The sequence below is a fragment of the Pinus tabuliformis genome, chromosome Q, assembly GCF_031772625.1.
Source record: "Pinus tabuliformis cultivar Carrire ecotype Pingquan chromosome Q, CPIR1, whole genome shotgun sequence".
In the NCBI taxonomy this organism is placed as follows: domain Eukaryota; kingdom Viridiplantae; phylum Streptophyta; class Pinopsida; order Pinales; family Pinaceae; genus Pinus; species Pinus tabuliformis.
This window is the reverse complement of record NC_142296.1, coordinates 1,334,521,820-1,334,542,433: the sequence shown is the minus strand read 5'-3', so window position 1 is coordinate 1,334,542,433 and position 20,614 is coordinate 1,334,521,820. Positions and strand designations below refer to the sequence as shown.

Here is a 20,614-nt window from a genome sequence, read left to right as displayed (position 1 = left end):
GGATATTACAGATGGAGCAATTCTTTGATCTCAATAATGTGCAAAACACACAAAAGGTACGTATGGCAACTTTATATTTGGAACCAAATCAGTTTGTATGGTATCAATGGCTTTGCTCTCGTAAACAATTTATCACTTGGGCAATTTTTACGGAAGAATTGATAGCCCATTATGAGGATACAAAAAGCAACACTTTTTTTAGCCAATTGATAAGTCTCAAACAAAAGGGTTCAATAATGGAGCACATTGAGGAGTTCCAAAAATTGAACATAAGGGTAAAAGATATTCCAGAGGAGCATAGGATTGATGTGTTCATAGGGTCTTTAAAGGATAATATCCAACATGATGTTCGCCTTTGGGAACCTGATTCATTAGAGAAGGCATTCAGGTTAGCAAGAAAAATGGAAGCAAAATTATGGCAACCATGAAGCATACCACTCACAACTATAAAGACGGAAGTGTTGTTGCCCCTAGTCTTCCACAACCTATAAGGTTGACACCACAACAATTGGAAGAAAAAAGAGCAAAAGGGCTTTTTTACAGTTGTGATAGCAAACACACTAAAGGTCATAAGTGTGCTGAGAAGAAATTATTCTACATAGATTGTGAAGAGGAAGAAGAAAAGGAGCAAGAAAGGTCAAAAGAAGAGGATATACTCCAGGAACAAAGCCTAGATGAAGAACAAATAAATCCGACCATATCTTGTAATGCATTGGCAGGAATTACCACTCCTCAAACCATCAAGATAGAAGGACAAATCAAGAAAAAAAAGGTAATAGTGTTGATTGATTCAGGAAGCACCCACAATTTTATTCATTGTAAGGTAGCAAAAGAATTGAATTGCTTCCTATATCCAGCACCAGAGTGTCAAGTGATGATTGCAAATGGAGGAACAATAAATTGCTCTAGAAAGTGCCATAATATCAAGCTATCCATGGGAGAGCCCAATGCTTTCCATTCCAATGGGAGGTGTTGATGTTGTACTAGGAGTCCAATGGCTACAATCCTTGGGTACAATAGCTTTTAATTTTCAAGAACTTTTCATCAAATTTTCTACGTAAGGAAAGGAAGTTGAATTAAGGGGTATTGCAGGGAAACCAGGAAAGATAATCAGCTCTAATGGTATGACAAAGCTTCTAAAAAAGGAGCAAAGAGGTGTAATTGCACAATTATGTTCGCTAGATGTTTCCACATTGGAATCATCTATTTCTCCAGATCTCCAAAAAGTCCTGGACAATCATTCCAAGGTATTTGAGACTCCCAAAGGTCTCCCACCTATGCGTGATCATGATCATGCTATTCATCTGATTCCAGGAAGTGTTCCTCCAAACATCAGGCCGTACAGATATCCCTATGTCCAAAAGAGTGAAATTGAACGTATGGTTGCAGAAATGCTAGAGGCTGGTATAATTCAACCAAGTCAAAGTTCTTTCTCTGCTCCAGTAGTATTGGTGCACAAGAAGGATGGATCATGGTGCATGTGTCCGGATTATAGGGAGCTCAACAAGCTCACTATTAAAGATAAGTTCCCCATTCCTGTCATTGATGAATTACTGGATGAATTGCATGGATCAATTTACTTCACCAAGTTGGATCTTCGTTTAGGATATCATCAAATCAGAATGAAGACTGAAGACATTCCGAAAACAGCATTTAGAACTCATGAGGGTCATTATGAATTTTTGGTCATGCCTTTTGGCCTTACCAATGCACCTTCAACATTTCAAGGTTTGATGAATTCAATTTTCAAACCATTCCTTAGAAAATTTGTGTTAGTATTTTTTGATGATATACTAATCTACAGCAAGTCTTGGAAGGATCATGTTGAACATGTTGACAGGGTGCTACAACTATTGGAGGAGAAACAATTATATGCAAAAAGATCCAAATGTTTCTTTGGAGTCCAGGAGGTGGAATATCTGGGTCATATTGTATCTCATGAAGGAGTTAAGGTAGACCCTAGCAAAATTAAAGCCATTAAGGAATGGAAAATCCCCACATCCATAAAGCATCTGCGAGGATTTCTCGGGTTGACAGGGTATTATCGCAAGTTTGTTAAGAATTATGGGAGAATAGCAGCACCTCTAACAACATTATTGAAGAAAGATGCATTTTCATGGACTCCGGAAGCAACAAAGGCCTTTGAACATCTTAAAGAGGCAATGTGCCAAGCACCGGTCTTAGCTACACCAGACTTCACAAAAAACTTTATTGTGGAATGTGATGCTTCAGGAAATGGAATTGGTGTTGTTCTAATGCAAGATGAAAGACCCATTGCTTTTGAAAGTCGTCCAATCAAGGGAAAGTTTTTAAGCAAAGCTATTTATGAGAAGGAAATGTTGGCAATACTCCATGCACTTAAGAAATGGCGACCCTACCTAATGGGAAGACACTTCAAGGTAAAAACGGATCATGATAGCCTTAAATACTTTTTAGAACAAAGATTATCCTCTGAAGAGCAACAAAAGTGGGTCACAAAGATGTTGGGTTATGACTTTGAAATCATCTACAAAAAAGGGAAGCAAAATGTGGTGGCAGATGCACTCTCAAGAAAGGATGAGGATGTGGAAGCATTGTTGTGCGCCATTTCTATTATCCAACCAGATTGGATAAACAAAGCAAGGGAGGAATGGAAGAATGACGAAGAAGTGTGGGCACTTATTCGAAAGTTACAACAAGATTCCAGTACGTCTGATACATTTAGCTGGCAAAATGATTCGTTATGGTACAAAGATCGCTTATACCTCTGTAAGAATTCCCAGCTAAAACAAAAGATTCTTATGGAATTGCACACTTCTCCCTTAGGAGGGCACTCAGGATTTTTAAAAACTTACCACAGGGTTAAGAAGGAATTTTTTTGGGATGGCCTTAAATCAGATATTCAAAAGTTTGTGGCGGAATGTTTGGTTTGCCAACAAAATAAAGTTGAAACAATTAAGACACCGGGTCTATTACAACCTTTATCCATTCCAAGCCAACGTTGGGAGGAGGTTTCAATGGATTTTATCACAGGTTTACCCAAGTCTGAGGGAAAGAGTGTCATCATGGTGGTAGTTGACAGACTTACCAAGTATGCACACTTTTGTGCATTATCACATCCATTTAAAGCCAGTACAGTTTCTACTGCATTTATGGAAACAATTCAAAAGCTACATGGAAACCCAAAGATTATTGTAAGTGACAGAGATCCCATTTTCACTGGAAATTTTTGGACATAATTATTTTCTTGTCTTGGTACTCAGTTAGCTCATAGCTCATCTTATCATCCTCAATCTGATGGTCAAACTGAGATAGTAAACAAATGTTTGGAAGGATATCTTCGTTGCTTTGTATCTGATAAACAGACACAATGGGTCAAATGGTTGCCTCTGGCTGAATGGTGGTATAACACTTCCTTCCATACAGCAACAAAAATGACCCCATTTATGGCACTTTATGGGTATCAACCACCATCCATCACATCATATTTAAGAGAAAATTCTAAGGTTCAGGCAGTGGAACATCACATCGAACATCAACAACAAGTCCTCCAACTCTTAAAGGATAACCTCGTGTTGGCACAGAATAGAATGAAACAACAGGCAGATCAACATCGCAGTGAAAGAAGTTTTGATGTAGGTGATTGGGTATTCCTACGGCTACAACCATATAAGCAAATGTCCCTCAAGCAAGCTAAGAAGGATAATAAATTATCACCAAAGTATTATGGTCCGTACAAGGTGTTGCAAAAGATTGGTACTATGGCATACAAATTGGAGCTTCCTGCAGCTTCTCGATTGCACCCAGTTTTCCATGTTTCATGTTTAAAGAAGGTTATAGGCGACAAGCTCCCAGTTCAAACAATATTGCCAGAACTTGACGAGGAAGGAAAAATTATATTGGAACCGGAAGCAGTCACAGAAACAAGAACTCGACAGCTACGAAATCGATCAATTTCAGAGTATCTTATCAAGTGGAAGAACTTATCCGCTGAAGATTCCACATGGGAGGACGAGAATTTTATGCAGAAGTATCCAGAACTACTCAAGCGTTGAGGAAAACACTTTTTTGAAGGAGAGGGGCATGTTGGGTCCCTATAATACTAGTGATTACCCCATTACTATTGTAGTTATACCCCTTATTATATTGTTGTGCCCCTATTGCCCCCATATTGTTATTACTGTGCCCCATAGAATCCCTCTATTGTTATTTTTGTGGCTTTATATTATTATTGTTAGGTCGGCTGGATTATATTGTGACTCAGACTCCTATATATAGAAATGAGGTTTTTTCATTTGAATCATCCAAGAATTGTTCATTTATGTAATGTAAAGGAGGTTGCCCCCTCGAAGAGGCTGAATTCTAAGGCGTTGATCTATCTTTTCTATCTTTTCTTGAGTTGGTTTCATAACAGGGTCGAAAAGCCATAATAGTAGGAGGAGTCTGGGGTGACTGAGTGGATGATGATGAAGAAGAGGAAGATGATGAAGATGAAGGGGATGAAGATGAATCAGTAGGGGTATTAGTATGTGGAGGAGATAAAGAAGGAGGAGACTTCCTTGAGGATTTCAAAGGGGTTTTAATAACCAACTTCTTAACTCTTGGTGGAAAGTCTTCCTTATTATCGAACAAATGATTTGAATAGACAGAGAATGTCTCTTCAAGATTACTAGAGGTTGATGGAATTGAATAAGGGGTTGGAGAAATGAAGTCTGTAGGCTTGAATTCAGGTAAATGTAAACCCAATTCTTCCTCGGATGAAGGTGATTCGATAGGAATGGATGGGAATTCATATGACTCACGTGATGGTATTAAAAAGGCTGATGGAAGATCTACTCCTCTAGAATGGAGTATAGAAACCCTAGGAGGTAGTTCAATCCAATCAGGATGGGATGGCACAAATGAAAAAGGATCTACAAATGAGATGTCTTCTAGGTGTAAATTTGAAGAAGAAGAAGGGGTTCTATGTCTTCTCCTTGAAGAGGCTCCCCTAATAAGTTTTTCTAGATCTGGTAGAGGGTTAACAATCTCATAATCAGAGCATGATCTAGTATGCTTAAAAGGAGCCATATTGGACCAGTGGAATCTCCAGGTGAAAGATTTTGACCTATATCCTTATCCTTTATTCACCTTAAAGGAAAGGGAAAATCATTGCCCCAGGGAAAATCTAGCTTCCAATCCTTCGTTCCTCGCCAACAACGCCAATATGATGTTGTCCTTTGAGATAACCTAAGGTCAAATGGTTATGCCAAAGCATCTATAATTTTTTTTTGGTTTTGATTTAATTGGAGGACCAATGTATTAAACAAATTATAACAGTGATGTTTAACCTTTTGGATAATACTAACCATTAAATAGAGGGCTGCTATTTAATTCCACACAGTGATTTAAGTTTTTGTTGATGTTAAGTAGAAATAGTAAGAGGATATGATTACTTTAGTTTTCAAATAGAAAATTAAATAATCAAAGGTAGGAAAACCTTCAACCAATGTTTGAAAGTTTAAGCAAAATATACTTAAGATTATAAAGATACTAATAATTGAATGATTTAGAGGGAGATACTTAAACAGATAGTTCAGTAACCCATTCTCTTTAATGATTATAACTTCAGAAGGAATTTAAGAATAACTGAAACATAGTTACACTTACCTATTTATCTTCATAAAAATCAAACATATGCAGAATACAAAATGAAAGATACACTAGAAAGACTTACAAGAGAAACAAAACTGTATGGAACAAAATTCGGAATCCTCTACTTTATCATTAGTGATCCAGAAAATTTGTGTACATTGGATGCTTACAAAGTGCTTATGCAAGGGTGCAACCCTTCATAACTCATAGAAGAGAGTTATTTATACTAGTTTAGATACTAAACAAAATATCTTAAACTGATTACAAAAGTAGCTTGAAGAAAAATAGGAAAAGAAAACTACTGGATGATGTATCCCTATTAGGCAGGGAGTTGTTGATGAATGGCCCTCCAAAAGCTATTGTGTTTTCTTCTTGTTAGGATCAAAACGTTAATCAATTGTTTCACATAGTTGATCCCACCTCTCTTCGCTCAGTGTTTCCAAATTTACCATCCTTCTAATTATTTCATCAACTTCGGTATATCTTTCAAAATTCGGTTTAGTGAGAAAAAGGTGTCCAACTTCATGTTTGATTGTAAGGTCAGAGTTCAAGGCTTACATAAACTTTTTCCCTGTAATCTATCTTTTTAACCCTACAAATTAACTGTTACCTATTGCAATAATATATAACTTTTCACAATAATCCTCCAGTTTGACTAATTGATCATTTGATGATAGTAACCCTGGTAAACCTTTCTTGCTCAATACATTGAATTTGGAATGAAATCTTCGGACAACAACGTTCAAAGTTTCACATTTTGTTTTCAGCTGTGTCAGTAAATTCTTCTTTTGTAGGACTTTCTTAATTTCCAAAATAGTAGTTGTCCTATCTGAAACATTGATTTCCTGTAACTCTTGCTTAGTCTTGGAGTTTAATACTTTGATCATTCCTGCTGCTTCCTTAGGCTTTGTCTTCAATGCTTCCCTCTACTTATCAATTTATGTCTTGCATTTGGCAATTAACTCCTGCTGCTCAAAATTATTTGTATGGATGGCCATACTTGTGTTATTGAGTGACTGATATCTAACCATATGTCCTCTTTGGCTTGGGCCAAAGTGTCTGCCATTAGAGACTTACTCTCTAATTGTTTAACCCTGAGTTCTAGCATGTGTGACTTCTGCATCTCCTCCACATATAATGTATCATTTTTTACCTTCTATGACTCCAGAGTTTGGAACTTCTGGAGTAGCTTTTCATTCTGTTTCTTTTGTGTTTGCAATTCATGTGATAGTTTTCTTGTTTCAATCGTTGTTGGTGTTGAGGCAATACCACTGGAAGATGAGCTTGGCTCTGTACTTGCTATGGGAACTGTTGTTATTGGAATTACAACAAGTTGTGATGCTTCTTTTTCCTTAAGCATTTGTTCTATTTGTTCTTCCATGCTTTTAATTTGTATGTTTTTCTCTATAATGAGATTCAACATCTCCTCTCTGTGTTGTTCATTCTCTGCCATTTCCCTGGTTTGTGGATTCTCAGTTGAAGGCAATTTCAACTGTTTCTTCAAGTTTTCTATCTCTATATTATTTTTCTTAAATATTTCTTCAACTGCTTTACAATCTTGGGGATCATACCCAATTTTAACAATGAGCTCTTCTAAATATTTTAACTTGTTATCTTTAGCTAAAGATGAAAGTTTCTCAATCTTAAGTTGTGACTGCACATTTGACAAGGTAGTTCTAAGCTTAGAGAGAGACATGGCAGTTGTAGTCATAGTTAAGAATAATATATCACCTTATTTCCTGTGAAAATCCATTTAGTCAATAGGATGTATCTGATTTACATCAAATGAAAATATAGTCTTCTTGTAGTCTATTGTAGACTTGGGAAATGGAATCTGAGCCTGCAAGAAAGCCATTTGCATTCTTCCTCTTTCACTGTCAAAGGCAGAGAGAAGCCTGTGCTGAGAGGTGGATGTCTTTTTCCAAAACTGACTGTACATTTTTTACTTAAGAGTTTCATTCTTTTGCTTAATTTCCAGAAATCTAGAGAAGATATTACTATCTTCTACAGAGTTAGTCTCAGTAGAATGAATTATCTCCATAGGTTCTGCTGAAAAAGGAGTTGAAGAAGAAGAATTTTTGGGATCAGTGGTCCCTGCTGATGAAATATCCTCTAGATCCCCAAGATCAATTAATTTTGGTTGCCTGCTCCCTGATGACATTGTTAATCCAGTGTTCAATTTCTTCTGCAGTATAGAATACTCTTTAATTGACTCTATAGCTGATAGATTTTCTTCTCTGATTTTTTGTGTTGAATATTCTGCGTGACTGGAGTGTTCACTTGTGGAGAAGTTACAACTTGTTCGTCTGCTTCCAGGAGTGTCCCCTCATACCACTGCTCCTAGTTCATAAACTTTTCTAATTTTGGCTTAGGAGTGCGATTGTAAGGTGTTGCCGTCAATTGAACTCTTCATGCAGAAATGATCCCAAAAGGATCATAGGACCAGGTGAAACTTGGTTGAAGGTTCATGTTCTTTAACAGTCTATCTGCCTTTGTGCCTGCAGACCTAGTATTACAAATGAATGACCCTACCTTTGCTTTGATCTTAAACTGTGACTTTTTCTTACCAGAGACAAAGTGAACTTCATCCATATTTATCATCTGCCTAATGTATTCTAGTGAGAATATCTTGATTGGCACATATTTAGGCAGTTTGTATGGAGCCAATTCACTGCCATATATCCTTATTTCAGTGTTTTTCTGGTATAGATACCAATCACCAGTCTTGGTCTGTTCAGATAGATGTAGGATTTTCTTGATTTCTTCTCCAATTCTGGGTTATGTCTGGCTGTTGAGTAACTGAAGAACTGGATGAACAAAAGAATCAATGAAATGAGAAAATGAAAACTTTGATGATGCTACTCTGACCAATTCTATCCAGTGAATCATTGATTGATTCACTCCTTGTTCATCTTGTTTGTTGAGCTGAATGGGTAATGAATCTCCCTGCTGAAACCAAAGAAAATGAATAATGACTTAACTATACCTGAATACTCCTTGTGTGGTAAAGTTCATGAACTGCTCATGTATACTATCAACCAAGAACTGGCTATAATTGTACATGAATGCAGGTTGATATTCCTTACTAAAAATAGAAAAGAATCCAAGGATGGATTCATCAACACATTGATCACTTTCATAACCTAAGAGGTATGGCGGTAGGGAGATGATATGTCTAGTAGCAGGGAACATAGAAGATGAATAAGGTGGATTTCTCTTGGGTAATTCAGCATCTTCTGGTAGAAAAAATTCAAAAATGAGAGCTCTCTGTGGGAAGGTAAGTTTGTTATATAGGTCCATGAGAGTTGTTGGTGAGAAGTAGCTAAGGGAGTCAGATGAAGGTATTAACAACATTTGATTGATATTTTGAGCAGTAATGGTGATCAGAATGTTTCCATCCTGAGTCATTACTGTTCTCTGAAACAGGATCATATCTGGCTTGAAAATGATGGGATTTTGGAAAGGAGAAGAGGGGCAAGAGTGTCTCCCAGAATCAAATGGGGTCTTCCTTATCTATGTACTTTTGTTTTAGCCAGAGATGCAATTCATGAAAATCGAATTCGCATTCACAGTCTGTGACTTTGAACAGAGAGTCTACAAGGGGAAGGTGATCCAAATTGATCGGGGTTGCAGATGGGTTTTCCTCTTCAACTTCTTTCTGTGATTTACCCTTCGGGGCCATTTCACTGCAGGGGGAAATAGGAAAACTGACTTAATTGAGAAATGGATGAAAGAGAACACAGTGACAGAAGAAATCAAAGTTTACAGTGACATCACTTCAGGCGGAAAAGTAATAAATGGTAAGTCCATAATGTATTTATAAGTTGAATTGATTAATTACCATTTAACACTAACCACAGGAAATTTATAATAGAGGAGTGAGGGTTAATTATCCAATAGGACCGAAAAATGGATAAATGACATTTGCAACGGGATGGGAGCGTATAGCGCAACAGATTGTTGACGTAGCAGCGTCTAAGTGGATGAGAGGTAATGGATGGGTGATGTGGCGTGTGGGTATGGTTGACCGTTTAAAGGTTGAGAACCATCGGTGGGATTTCAGGGGGGTAAGGCGGTTTGTGGTTTTGCGCTTTGGGGGTCTGAAATGCTATGGGGCTAACATGTAATGAAATTTGGCCTCCATTAAAACAGCTTTTCGGACCCCCCCCCCCCCCCAGCGTTAACGGGAAATGGTTGAGGGGGGTCTGAAATGATCCCTCCGCCGTTGATTTGGGTGGCGTTCATTCTGTCTGTCGAAAGATGGCGGGCGCTTATCATGCGTTGACTTGATGTTTTGTCACTTTCCGAATTTGGATAAAGTTATTCGCATGATGATTATTACAAATATCAAACTTTATAATAAAAGTAAATTAAACTTTTAATTAAGAACTTATCCTCTATTAACAAGATTTAACAAACTTTTGATGGTGCATTTAAACAAGCTGCCTCAAATTTATTTCTCATTCATCTAAAGCAATTATTTTTCTTTCTTTGCTTGCCTAACATTTTATTTACTTTGCCTTCCTTTTTTAGGGAAATCTAACCTATCATTTTCTCTGATATGGACATCATAATAAATATTCCTAACATTTTATTTTATGTTTTCTTTTTGTCCATATCCTAACTTAACATTTTAATATATTTTCATTTTTCATTTTTTTTGCTAATATGCTAACTTATCAAAACTAAAAAATGTTACAACATACTTATCAGGGAACCACTATTACAAGCTCAAGATGGGCCTTGGAAGGGGAACCAATAATTATGCCGAACTCAACAGTCTCAGACTTCTCCTTATATTTGCACTTGAAAAACACTGCAGTCGACTACAGATTTTTGGGGACTCCAAAATTATTATAAATTGGTACAATTCTCAGTCTCTCTGTCATGTGCACACTCTCAGAGGCTTATTGGAAGAAATTTTAACCTTAAAAGCTCAATTTGAGTTCATTACTTGTAAACATATTTGTAGGGAAAGAAATCAGATTTCTGACAGTCTTTCCAAGGAAGCAGCTCAGCAGCCATATGGGCAATGGATGATCCAGGAACAACAGGGTCAGAATGAATATCAGTATTTCCACAGGCCTTTCATAGAGCAGCAACAGATAGCAAAGGGAACAACATGATTATCTTCTTCTTTTTGCGAGCATATGTTATATATTGTAATAGCAGATCTAACAGGACTTTATATCTTGCACAGATTTGTAACTTATCATGAACTCTCAGGACTTCTATGACAATCTAATTTATTGAGTGGTGAACAACCACTTTGCATATGCTACATATGTCGAAGCTACAACATGTAATTTCAATATACAATCTATAATGGAATTACGAATTATTTTCTTGGGAAAAAAATAGAGTATGCGGTGACAGGGTGTTTCGTTAAAGCATTTTGTAGTGTAAAGGTCACTGGAAACTCTGGGAAAAAATCCATCCATGCTAAGGGCTAATATGGCCCACGCTGAGTGCGATCATTCGACGACACAATTTCGATAACTTGATGCGCTTAAGTCACAACTACTCAAACCACATATTATGTGAGTGAATTATCTCAAAATTTGCAGAAGTTAACAAACAAATATATATATTATATAAAATTCATAAATTTTTGTTTTAATAAAAATTTTAAATTAATAAATAATAATAAAATAATAAAAAATAACTTAACTTTTAACCCTCTCTAACCAATATTATTCTTAATAAAACCATAATATTAAATCATTTAAATTATAATTTTACATTTAAAATAAATTCTAACCATTAAAAAAACACAAAACAAAAACTTCTAAAAACTTTTAACTTATACATCTTCAAATATTCCCCATTTTAATTTTTAACTAGATTTCCAATAAAATCTACCAAAATCTTTTAACTTAGCCATCTCGAAAATTTCTAAATTTTAAGTTTTAATTGTATTTCCAATCAAATCTATCAAAAAAAACTCTCAACTTACACATATTCAAAATTTCTCAATTTTCATTTTTACAAAATCTACTCTCTTTTTTTCAATAGAAAAAAACACATTCTTTTATATATGGAAAAGAAAGTATATCTACATAGTTCTTTCATATTATATTTCATCCAGTTCTACAACAATTGTCTAATATCAGCAATAGTTATCCTATCATCCTCTGATCCTTCGTCTATTGTTAAGCATATAGATAAAGTCAAAAAGGCAAGTGATTTCATTACAAAAAATCATAAAATAGGAAAATCCAAGAAGGATAGTGCCAATAGTAGTTCCGGAATCGTGACTGTATTTGGCATAGTGAATGACCTGAGGGGATGATGTAACTCCTCTTTTCGAGAGCAAGTCAGCAATGGTATTTTGCTCCCCATAGATATGTTTGAAGTCGATGAGTTGAAAAGATCCTATCAAAATGCGGATGTGCTTCATCCAATATGCCAGTAGAGGAGGTTGAAAGCATGAGAGACCCTTGATCCAGTCTATGGAGCCTTTAGAATCTCCGTATACCTGAAGTATATTGATGTTAAGCCAACTAGCAGTGAATAGTAACCCCCATAATGCGATGATTTCCGCCCTGTTATTGGTACCTCTACCACCATCCCACCAGAAATGGTGATAGTTGCCAGGTTCAATGACAATGAGGACACCACATCCGCATTGACCATTATTACAGGCCCCATCAAAGAAATCGGTCGAGTGCTTATGCCAGACGTCTTATAAATGATCTGCCACGGATTTATAACATGTTTCATGGGCCATGTTTCAGATAAATATGGCAAAATCCCCACGACAGAGTGCCTTATGTCTACCTGCGTGTGCTCAAATATCTTATGGTTCCTACAACGCCAAATGCCCCAAATGATAAAGAAGGGCAAGGTGCCAAATTCTTGTTGAGACGCAAACCAATGTTTGAAACATGCCATAAGAGAATGTTGATTCAAGTCACCATCAATCTGTAGAGCTTGTAATACTGAATTCCAAATTTCAATAGCAAGAGAATAGCTCAATAAAAGATGAGTGACATCCTCTGAATGTTGCATACACAGAATGCAAATACTTGGCCTGATGAATCATTTGCGAGATAAAATCTCCCAAGTGAGAATTTTATCATGCAAGGCCAACCAACCAAAACATTTAAGCTTCAAAAAAAGTTTCATTTCCAAGACTTGTGATACCAAAAATATACCACCACTAAATTGATAAAAATAATTATAAATTTATAAATGTTACACTTGTATAATTGATACTAAAATTAAAACTAATTGCAAATCGATTGCAAAGAACAATATATAATCTATCCAAAAATCTACCAAACGTGGCCCAAAAAATCTCATGTGTTAGGCACCGAGCCACCCAAAAAAAGGGAGAGCAATTCGAGTGGCATACACAAACGGCCGTGAGGAGACGTTAACCGCACAAAAATACTCCAGTCACAGAAGAGGTTTTCGTTGGTGTGTGTATCTTTCAACAATGCAGAGATTCCTGCAACACCAGTGCGAGTTGAAGTTCTACCTGTAAAATTTAAAGCATTGGATATTGTATTCGATAACATTATCAGGCATCGATGGCTTCACCCGCAGCTGAATTAGCGCTCATCAGGCCACTCATGGATTCCTCGCTGAGCCGAGCACAAACGGGTTATTCTTTCTCATTCTGCACAAATCATTTCCATCCCCAGCAGCAGAAGAAGAAGATTCAGGTATGGAGATTGTACTGGCAATATCTAATTTTTGAAAATGCCAACATGGTTTTTATTTTCTGTAAAGCTGAATTCAATAACGGATCCACCCTGTGCAGCTCTTTGTAAGACGTGGGACTAGATGCAATAACATCAGGAACGCTCTGTTGGAAACCCCAAGAGATAGACTTGAATATAAAGTGGATCTCCATGGGGACTTTTGTGACAAATTGAGAACGCTTTGTGATGAAGGGAATGTGAAAGAAGCGGCTGGGATATTAGATGTCATGGATCAACAGGGGATTCAGGTGGATCCTGAGACTTATGTCTGTTTACTGAGAGCATGTGGGAATCGAAGAGGCTTGGTGGAAGGTAGAAAGGTCCATTCTCACATGATGAAAAATGGGTTTGAGCTACCAGCAAATAAACTAATTAGCATGTATGCCAAATGTGACAGTATAGAGGATGCACGCCAAGTGTTTGACAAAATGTTTCAACGAGATGTTGTGTCTTGGACTACTATGATTGCGGCATATGGGAATGAGTTTTGTTATAAAGAGGCATTGGAGCTCTTTTACCATATGCAATTGTCTGGCACGAAGCCGAACCAGTTTACTTTCGCCACAGTTCTGCGAGCGTGCGCCGAATTGGGGGTTCTGGAATTGGGGAAACAGCTCCACGGCTGTGTTATGACAGCTGGGTTTCAGTCAGATGTCTGTGTGGCGAGCGCTCTTGTCACAATCTATGCGAAGTGTGGGAGTACCGAGGCTGCACGCAAAGTGTTTGACGCGATACCTGAGCAAGATGCGATATCGTGGAATACAATGATGACAGGGTATGTACAGAGTGGGCTGGCTGAGGAGGCTGTCAAACTCTTCTGTGAAATGCAAAGGACGGGACCAAGAATGAACTTGAATCCATTCATTTTCTCGATTGTCATTAGAGCATGTACCAGTCGGGTCGATATCAGGCTCGGTAAGCAACTTCATGCTCAAATGATCAAATGTGAATGTGAAACTGACGCCTGCGCAGGGAGTGCTCTGGTTACCTTATATGCAAAATGCGAAAACCCGGAGGATGGGTACAGACTGTTTGTAAGATTGGATAAGCGAGACTTGGTGTCATGGACTTCAATGATTGCTGGATATGCTCAAAATGGCTATGGCGAGAAGGCGATCGAACTATTTTGTCAATTGCAAAGCACAGGGGAAAAGCCAGATCAGTTTATCTGTGCAAGTGTTTTACAAGCATGTGCTAACCTGAAATTACTGGATCAAGCCAAAGAAATACATGCATATATGATGAAATCAAATTGTTGGTCTGCTACATCTATGAGGAATGCCCTTATCACTGTATATTCCAACTGTGGCAAGATGGAAGATGCTTGTCAAGTCTTTCAGAAAATGCATGAGAAAAACCTGGTCACTTGGACTGCGATGATTGCAGGACATGCCCAGAATGGTTTTTTGGATCAAAGCCTCGAACTATTTTTCCAAATGCAACAAACAGGGTTGAAACCAAACATACTAACCCTTACCTCTATGCTTGATGTATGTGCCTCTACAGACAAGCTGGAACTAGGCCAAAAAGTTCATGCTTACATTATCAAAAGTGGATACGAGTTGGATATTTCTATTCAGAATGCCCTTGTTTTCATGTATGGTGAGTATGGCAGCATTAAGGATGCACAAAGCGTGTTCGACAAAATTTCTGAACGAGATGTAATCTCCTGGACTGCAGTGACTGCAGGTCATGCCCAAAATGGAGATGGTAAGGGAGCTCTTAAACTTTTTCGTGAAATGCAACAGACAGGATTGAAGCCCAACCAGTTTACATTCACTAGTGTCTTGAGTGCAATTTCCCACTTAACAACCCTTGAACAGGGGAAAGAACTCCATGCCCATATCATCAAAACTGAATTTGAATCAGATGTCTCTATCGGAAATGCCCTTATTACTATGTATGCAAAATGTGGGAGCATAAATTATGCATGCAAAGTCTTTTACCGAATGCCTCAATACGATATGATCTCGTGGAATGCAATGATTGGAGGATATGCCCAGCATGGGTGTGGAAAGCAAGCCCTTCAATTGTTTGAACAGATGCAAATGGCAGGCACTAAGCCAAACCACATTACTTTTGTTGGAGTTCTATCTGCCTGCAGCCATGTAGGTTTGGTTAATGAAGGTTGTTTCTACTTTGATTCCATTAAGCGAGACCATAACATATTGCCAATAATGGAGCATTATGCCTGTATGGTTGATCTTCTTGGACGTGCTGGATGCTTAGATGAGGCACTGCACTTTATCAACACAATGCCATGTGAACCTAATGCTTGTATATGGCGAAGTTTGTTGGCTGCATGTAGAATCCATGGAAATGAAAAACTAGGAATACACGCGGCAGAGCGTCTGATTCAGTTGGAGCCACAAGATGATGCGGCATATGTACTTTTGTCAAATATATATGCTGCAGCTGGCAGGTGGGATGATGTAGCAAGGGTGAGAAACCACATGAAAGAGTTGAGAGTGGAAAAGGAGCCTGGATTTAGCTGGATCACTGTCAGGAACAAAGTGCATGCATTTTTTTCTCGAGACAGATTACACCCTCAAATGGAAATGATCTATGCCAAATTGGATGAATTAAGTGAGCAAATAAAGGATGCGGGCTATGTGCCCGACACTAACTGTGTGCTGCATGATGTGGATGAGGAACAGAAGGAACACTTTCTTCGGTACCACAGTGAGAGGCTGGCTATTGCTTTTGGGCTTGTCAGCTTGCCATTTGGTACGCCTTTACGGATTTTCAAAAACCTACGTGTTTGTGAGGATTGCCATGTTGCCACAAAGTTGATATCCAACATTGTTGGAGTAGAAATCATTTTGAGAGATACAGTTAGGTTTCATCATTTCAAGGATGGTGTGTGCTCCTGTGGGGACTATTGGTGATGCTAAGGCCATGAGTAACATATTCTCTCTACGATACCTTTAATGCTCCTGTGGGGACTATTGGTGATGCTAAGACCATGAGTTACATATTCTCTCGGCGATACCTTTAATGGCATCAGTAGGGATTACTGTGGTCCAAGGCATCATGGATTCTTTGGATGCCGGTTTTTGGTTCCTTATTGAATCCTGTCTTTCAGATACTTTAGTCTAATTCTGGCCTATGCTCCTCTGCAAGAATCTCTTTTCCTACAGATGATCAACTTAATATTTTCTGTAAATGTTAGAATGACGGTTTGATTTAAACCTTGGTACTCAAAGGATTATTACATGCCATGGGAGGAAGAATCACTCTTGGTGAGCGTAGCTGTTAAGTTCCTCTGCTGTTAACGGAGAAGAAAGCGACTGTAGTGATATAGCCTTTGTGCATAAACAAATCAACTAATAGATGGCCATAAGTAGACTATCACACGATCGAAATCTGACAATGGGAGAAGCAAGAAGCTGAGATTAGAGTCACATATTTAGATAAAATATAACGATGAAGACACATGCTTGAATGATATCTTATCTATTCTAGTTGACATGACTCCTAAACCTTTTCTTGTATCTTCGTGACTGTTTTCTGCCTCTTCGATCTGCTAAGGTGGTGAGGATATCCATAATTACGTTATGAAAGTTCCAATGCCATTCACAGTTTTGAAGAATGAACTGAAACAAGCAGTGTATTTTTCCAAAGCTATTATTATCCTTTCATATCGTCCTTACAAAATATAGTGAAGAATTTTTTACTGTCGAAAGTGCTTCCGTAAAGATGTCTCAAAGGGCTGCATGCTTCCATAAAGATGTCTCAATGGGCTGCATGGATTTCCTTGAGTTTAGATGCTAAGTCTGAGGTGTATCTATTCTGCCAGATTCTCCTGGGACTTGTACTTGACCTCATCTCTTTTTAATGTCATTCGGATGGGGCAAACAACAATGAGAATAGAACCTTGGTGTATGGCTTGATAATCCGTCGACATCGTTATTGAGTCAAGGCCCTGTTTACAAGGATTCACTTTTCATTCTGTACACTTATAAAGAACGAGCAACAATGGGCTTTCTCAGTCGAAATAGTCTGTTGGATTTACCATCCTTATCCATTTTAGATATTTCTAGTATTAATTAGTAATCGTAGTTTTACAAGCAAGTCAGTTACCACTAATGAGACTTCGTCAGTCAAAGTGAACAGTGTGCAAAATTCCACAATTGGGAACTGGATATTATAAATAGCTCTTAGTTATTCTTCTTTCAGCAATTTTCTCTTCACTCTCTTTTAATTGAATTTTTTTTTTCCTAATTTATTATTTACTGAAAATTGAAATGCTTTCAATGAACATTTTCAAAGGGTAACTATTTGATGTGAGATATTACAATGTAATACTAATGTTTCACAAGTTACAAGTGCATCCCTTCAATTTGTTGGAGATCAGATGCACAGCGGAAATTTAAACAAAATAAACAGCAGACTAATCAAGCACATAAGACACAAGAATTTAACGTGGTTCACCCAACCAATCTGGGCTACGTCCACACAACATAGGCATCGGCAATCTTATTAATTAAACAGGAGATTACATAATGAAATCCTCACAAAACTCTCACCCTCATAGCAAACAATCCGAATGGTTGCCTGTTATATAGCAAAGAGAATCTAACAACCTCATTAACTCACTCACATCAAATATAGGAGGCATTAATCATCTCCCAACAACCTGGAGCTAATATAGGAACAGATTCCTATTGTTGTCATCAACTGAGATTTTGCCTATCTTACTCACAACAGAAAATCTCAACAATCTCCACCTTGACAACAATTAGCCTGATGCCCTGTTATTATTATTTTATCTTTTCTGCAAGCCAAGAGAAGCCAAACACCAGCGTAGCTTCTCTAACAAAACTGGTTTTGTGAACATGTCTGCACAGTTTTCTTTTGTATGCACCTTTTCAAGAGAGACTCCCCTTTCAGTGATAACCTGTCTTACAAAATGGTACTTAATTGGAATATGCTTTGATTTACTATGATAGGCCGGATTCTTAGCCAAATGTATTGCACTTTGACTATCACAAAGTAACCTGATGTTGTCCTGTAACCTACCAAACTCACCAAGCAAACCTTTCAACCAAACCGCCTCTTTGCAAGCATGCGAAGCAGCAATGTATTCTGCTTCAGTAGTGGATAATGCGACAATGTTCTGTAGCTTTGACATCCAACTTATAGCTCCACCTGCAAGAGTAAAGACATACCTTGAAGTTGACCTCCTCTTATCCAAATCACCTGCAAAATCAGAATCAACATATCCGCAAACAAATTCACTACTCTTATTGTAAGTAATACAATAACTACTTGTGCCTCTCAAGTATCGAAGCACCCATTTCACTGCTGACCAGTGTTCTTTACCCGGATTTGCCATGTACCTGCTGACAACCCCAACTGCATGTGAAATATCTGGTCGCGTACAAACCATCGCATACATTAAACACCCTACTACATTGGCATATGGAATTCGAGACATATAATCCTTTTCTTCATCTGTATTAGGACATAAACTCGAAGAAAGCTTAAAATGGGAAGCTAAAGGGACTGACACAGGCTTCACATTATTCATACCAAACCTCAAAAGTATTTTCTCAATATACTTTTGTTGTGATAGCCATAGCTTACCATTGCTCCTGTCTCTGAAAATCTCCATGCCCAAAATCTGTCTTGCTGCTCCTAGATCTTTCATATCAAATGTCCTTGCCATCTGAGCCTTCAACCTGTTGATTTCTTCTATGCTTTTGCTTGCTAAAAGCATATCGTCAACATACAATACCAAGATAATGAATATGCCATTATTCAACTGTTTAAAATAAACACAATGATCATATTCACTTCTAACATATTTCTGACTCAACATGAAGGAATCAAACTTCTTATACCACTGCCGAGGCGACTGCTTCAGGCGATATAAAGACTTCTTGAGCCTACAGACAAATTTCTCATTGCGATGGTGAACAAACCCTTTCGGTTGTTCCATATATATTTCCTCATCTAAGTCACCATGTAGAAATGCAGTCTTAACATCTAATTGCTGCAACTCTAAATCAAGCAAAGCCACTAATGCTAACACAATTCTAATTGAAACAATTTTAACCACTGGTGAAAAAATCTCATGAAAGTCAATACCGGTTTTCTGAGAAAACCCTTTTGCAACCAGCCGTGCTTTGTACCTGTCTTCCGTATCATTCACACCCCGTTTCAGCTTGAAAACCCATTTACACCCCACAGTTTTCCTGCCTTTCGGAAGCTCAACCAGATCCCATGTGCCGTTCTTACCCAAGGCCATCATTTCGTCCTTCATCGCTGCTTTCCACTTATCACTTTTCGAACCTTCTATTGCTTCCTGATAGCACAAAGGTTCATTGTCATCAACAGTAAATGCAACAGAAGTCACATAATCATCATACCTTCTCGGTGGTCGTTTGATTCTTGTTGACCTCCTTAAGGATGTTTCTGGCGCTTCCTCGATTGGCTGACTACCATTTGTAGGTACTTCTTGCCGATCCGTATCTGAGACCTGTTCATGATCTAAACCTGAACCCTGTTCATGTTCTGATTCTGAAACCTGTTCATGACTAGTATCTGAACTATGGTCATCATGACTATCGTTAGAAATGCTATCAAACTGAATGTGCTGAAAATCAGATACATCATCCTGTTTCAATCTACTATGTACATCTAACTGTACAAGAGAGGATTCATTAAACTTTACATCTCTGTTGATGATGATTTTGCGGGTAGTAGGATCCCACAATCTATATCCCTTTGTTCCAACACCATACCCAACAAAGATATACCTTTTAGACTTTGGATCTAACTTAGTTCGTTGATGTTTAAGCACTAGAGCACATGCATCACAACCAAACACTCTGAGTTTAGAATAGTCACAAGGGTGTCCTTTCCATACCTCTTGCGGAATCTTGCAGTCTATGGCCATCGATGGAGATCGGTTTATCACATAACAAGCTATTGCCACCGCTTCCGTCCACAACTCCTTCGGCAACCCGGCGTTACTCAACATACTCCTTGCTCTCTCTAGAAGAGTTCTGTTCATGCGTTCAGCAACTCCATTTTGCTGAGGAGTATAAACCGTGGTCTTATGCCTCTCGATCCCTGCATCCTTGCAATAGTTGTCAAATTCCTTGGAAGTAAACTCACCACCATTGTCAGTTCTTAAACACTTTATTGTTCTACCAGTATTGTTTTCTACCAATGCTCTAAACTGCTTGAAAACTGAAAAAACATCAGACTTTCTTTTCAACATGTAGACCCAGACCTTCCTAGAAAAGTCATCAATGAATGATACAAAATAAGACGAACCACCA

General features: G+C 37.9%; 1 protein-coding gene across 1 annotated transcript; it reads left to right on the top strand.

The window, feature by feature from the left end:
- The first annotated feature begins 12,894 nt into the window (after positions 1–12,894).
- Positions 12,895–17,498, top strand: LOC149224772 (putative pentatricopeptide repeat-containing protein At3g13770, mitochondrial). The gene is made up of 2 exons (XM_089386255.1): positions 12,895–13,283; positions 13,382–17,498. Exons 1-2 carry the CDS (start codon positions 13,149–13,151, stop codon positions 16,208–16,210), a joined length of 2,964 nt encoding a protein of 987 aa, XP_089242381.1. The 5' UTR covers positions 12,895–13,148; the 3' UTR covers positions 16,211–17,498.
- Positions 17,499–20,614: the final 3,116 nt, after the last annotated feature.

Bases quoted from the DNA above. Each gene is read 5' to 3' on its own strand.
- LOC149224772 (XM_089386255.1), top strand. From the start codon at position 13,149: ATGGCTTCACCCGCAGCTGAATTAGCGCTCATCAGGCCACTCATGGAT. The intron at 13,284-13,381 runs GTATGGAGATTG...CACCCTGTGCAG, and splicing joins AGCAGAAGAAGAAGATTCAG to CTCTTTGTAAGACGTGGGAC.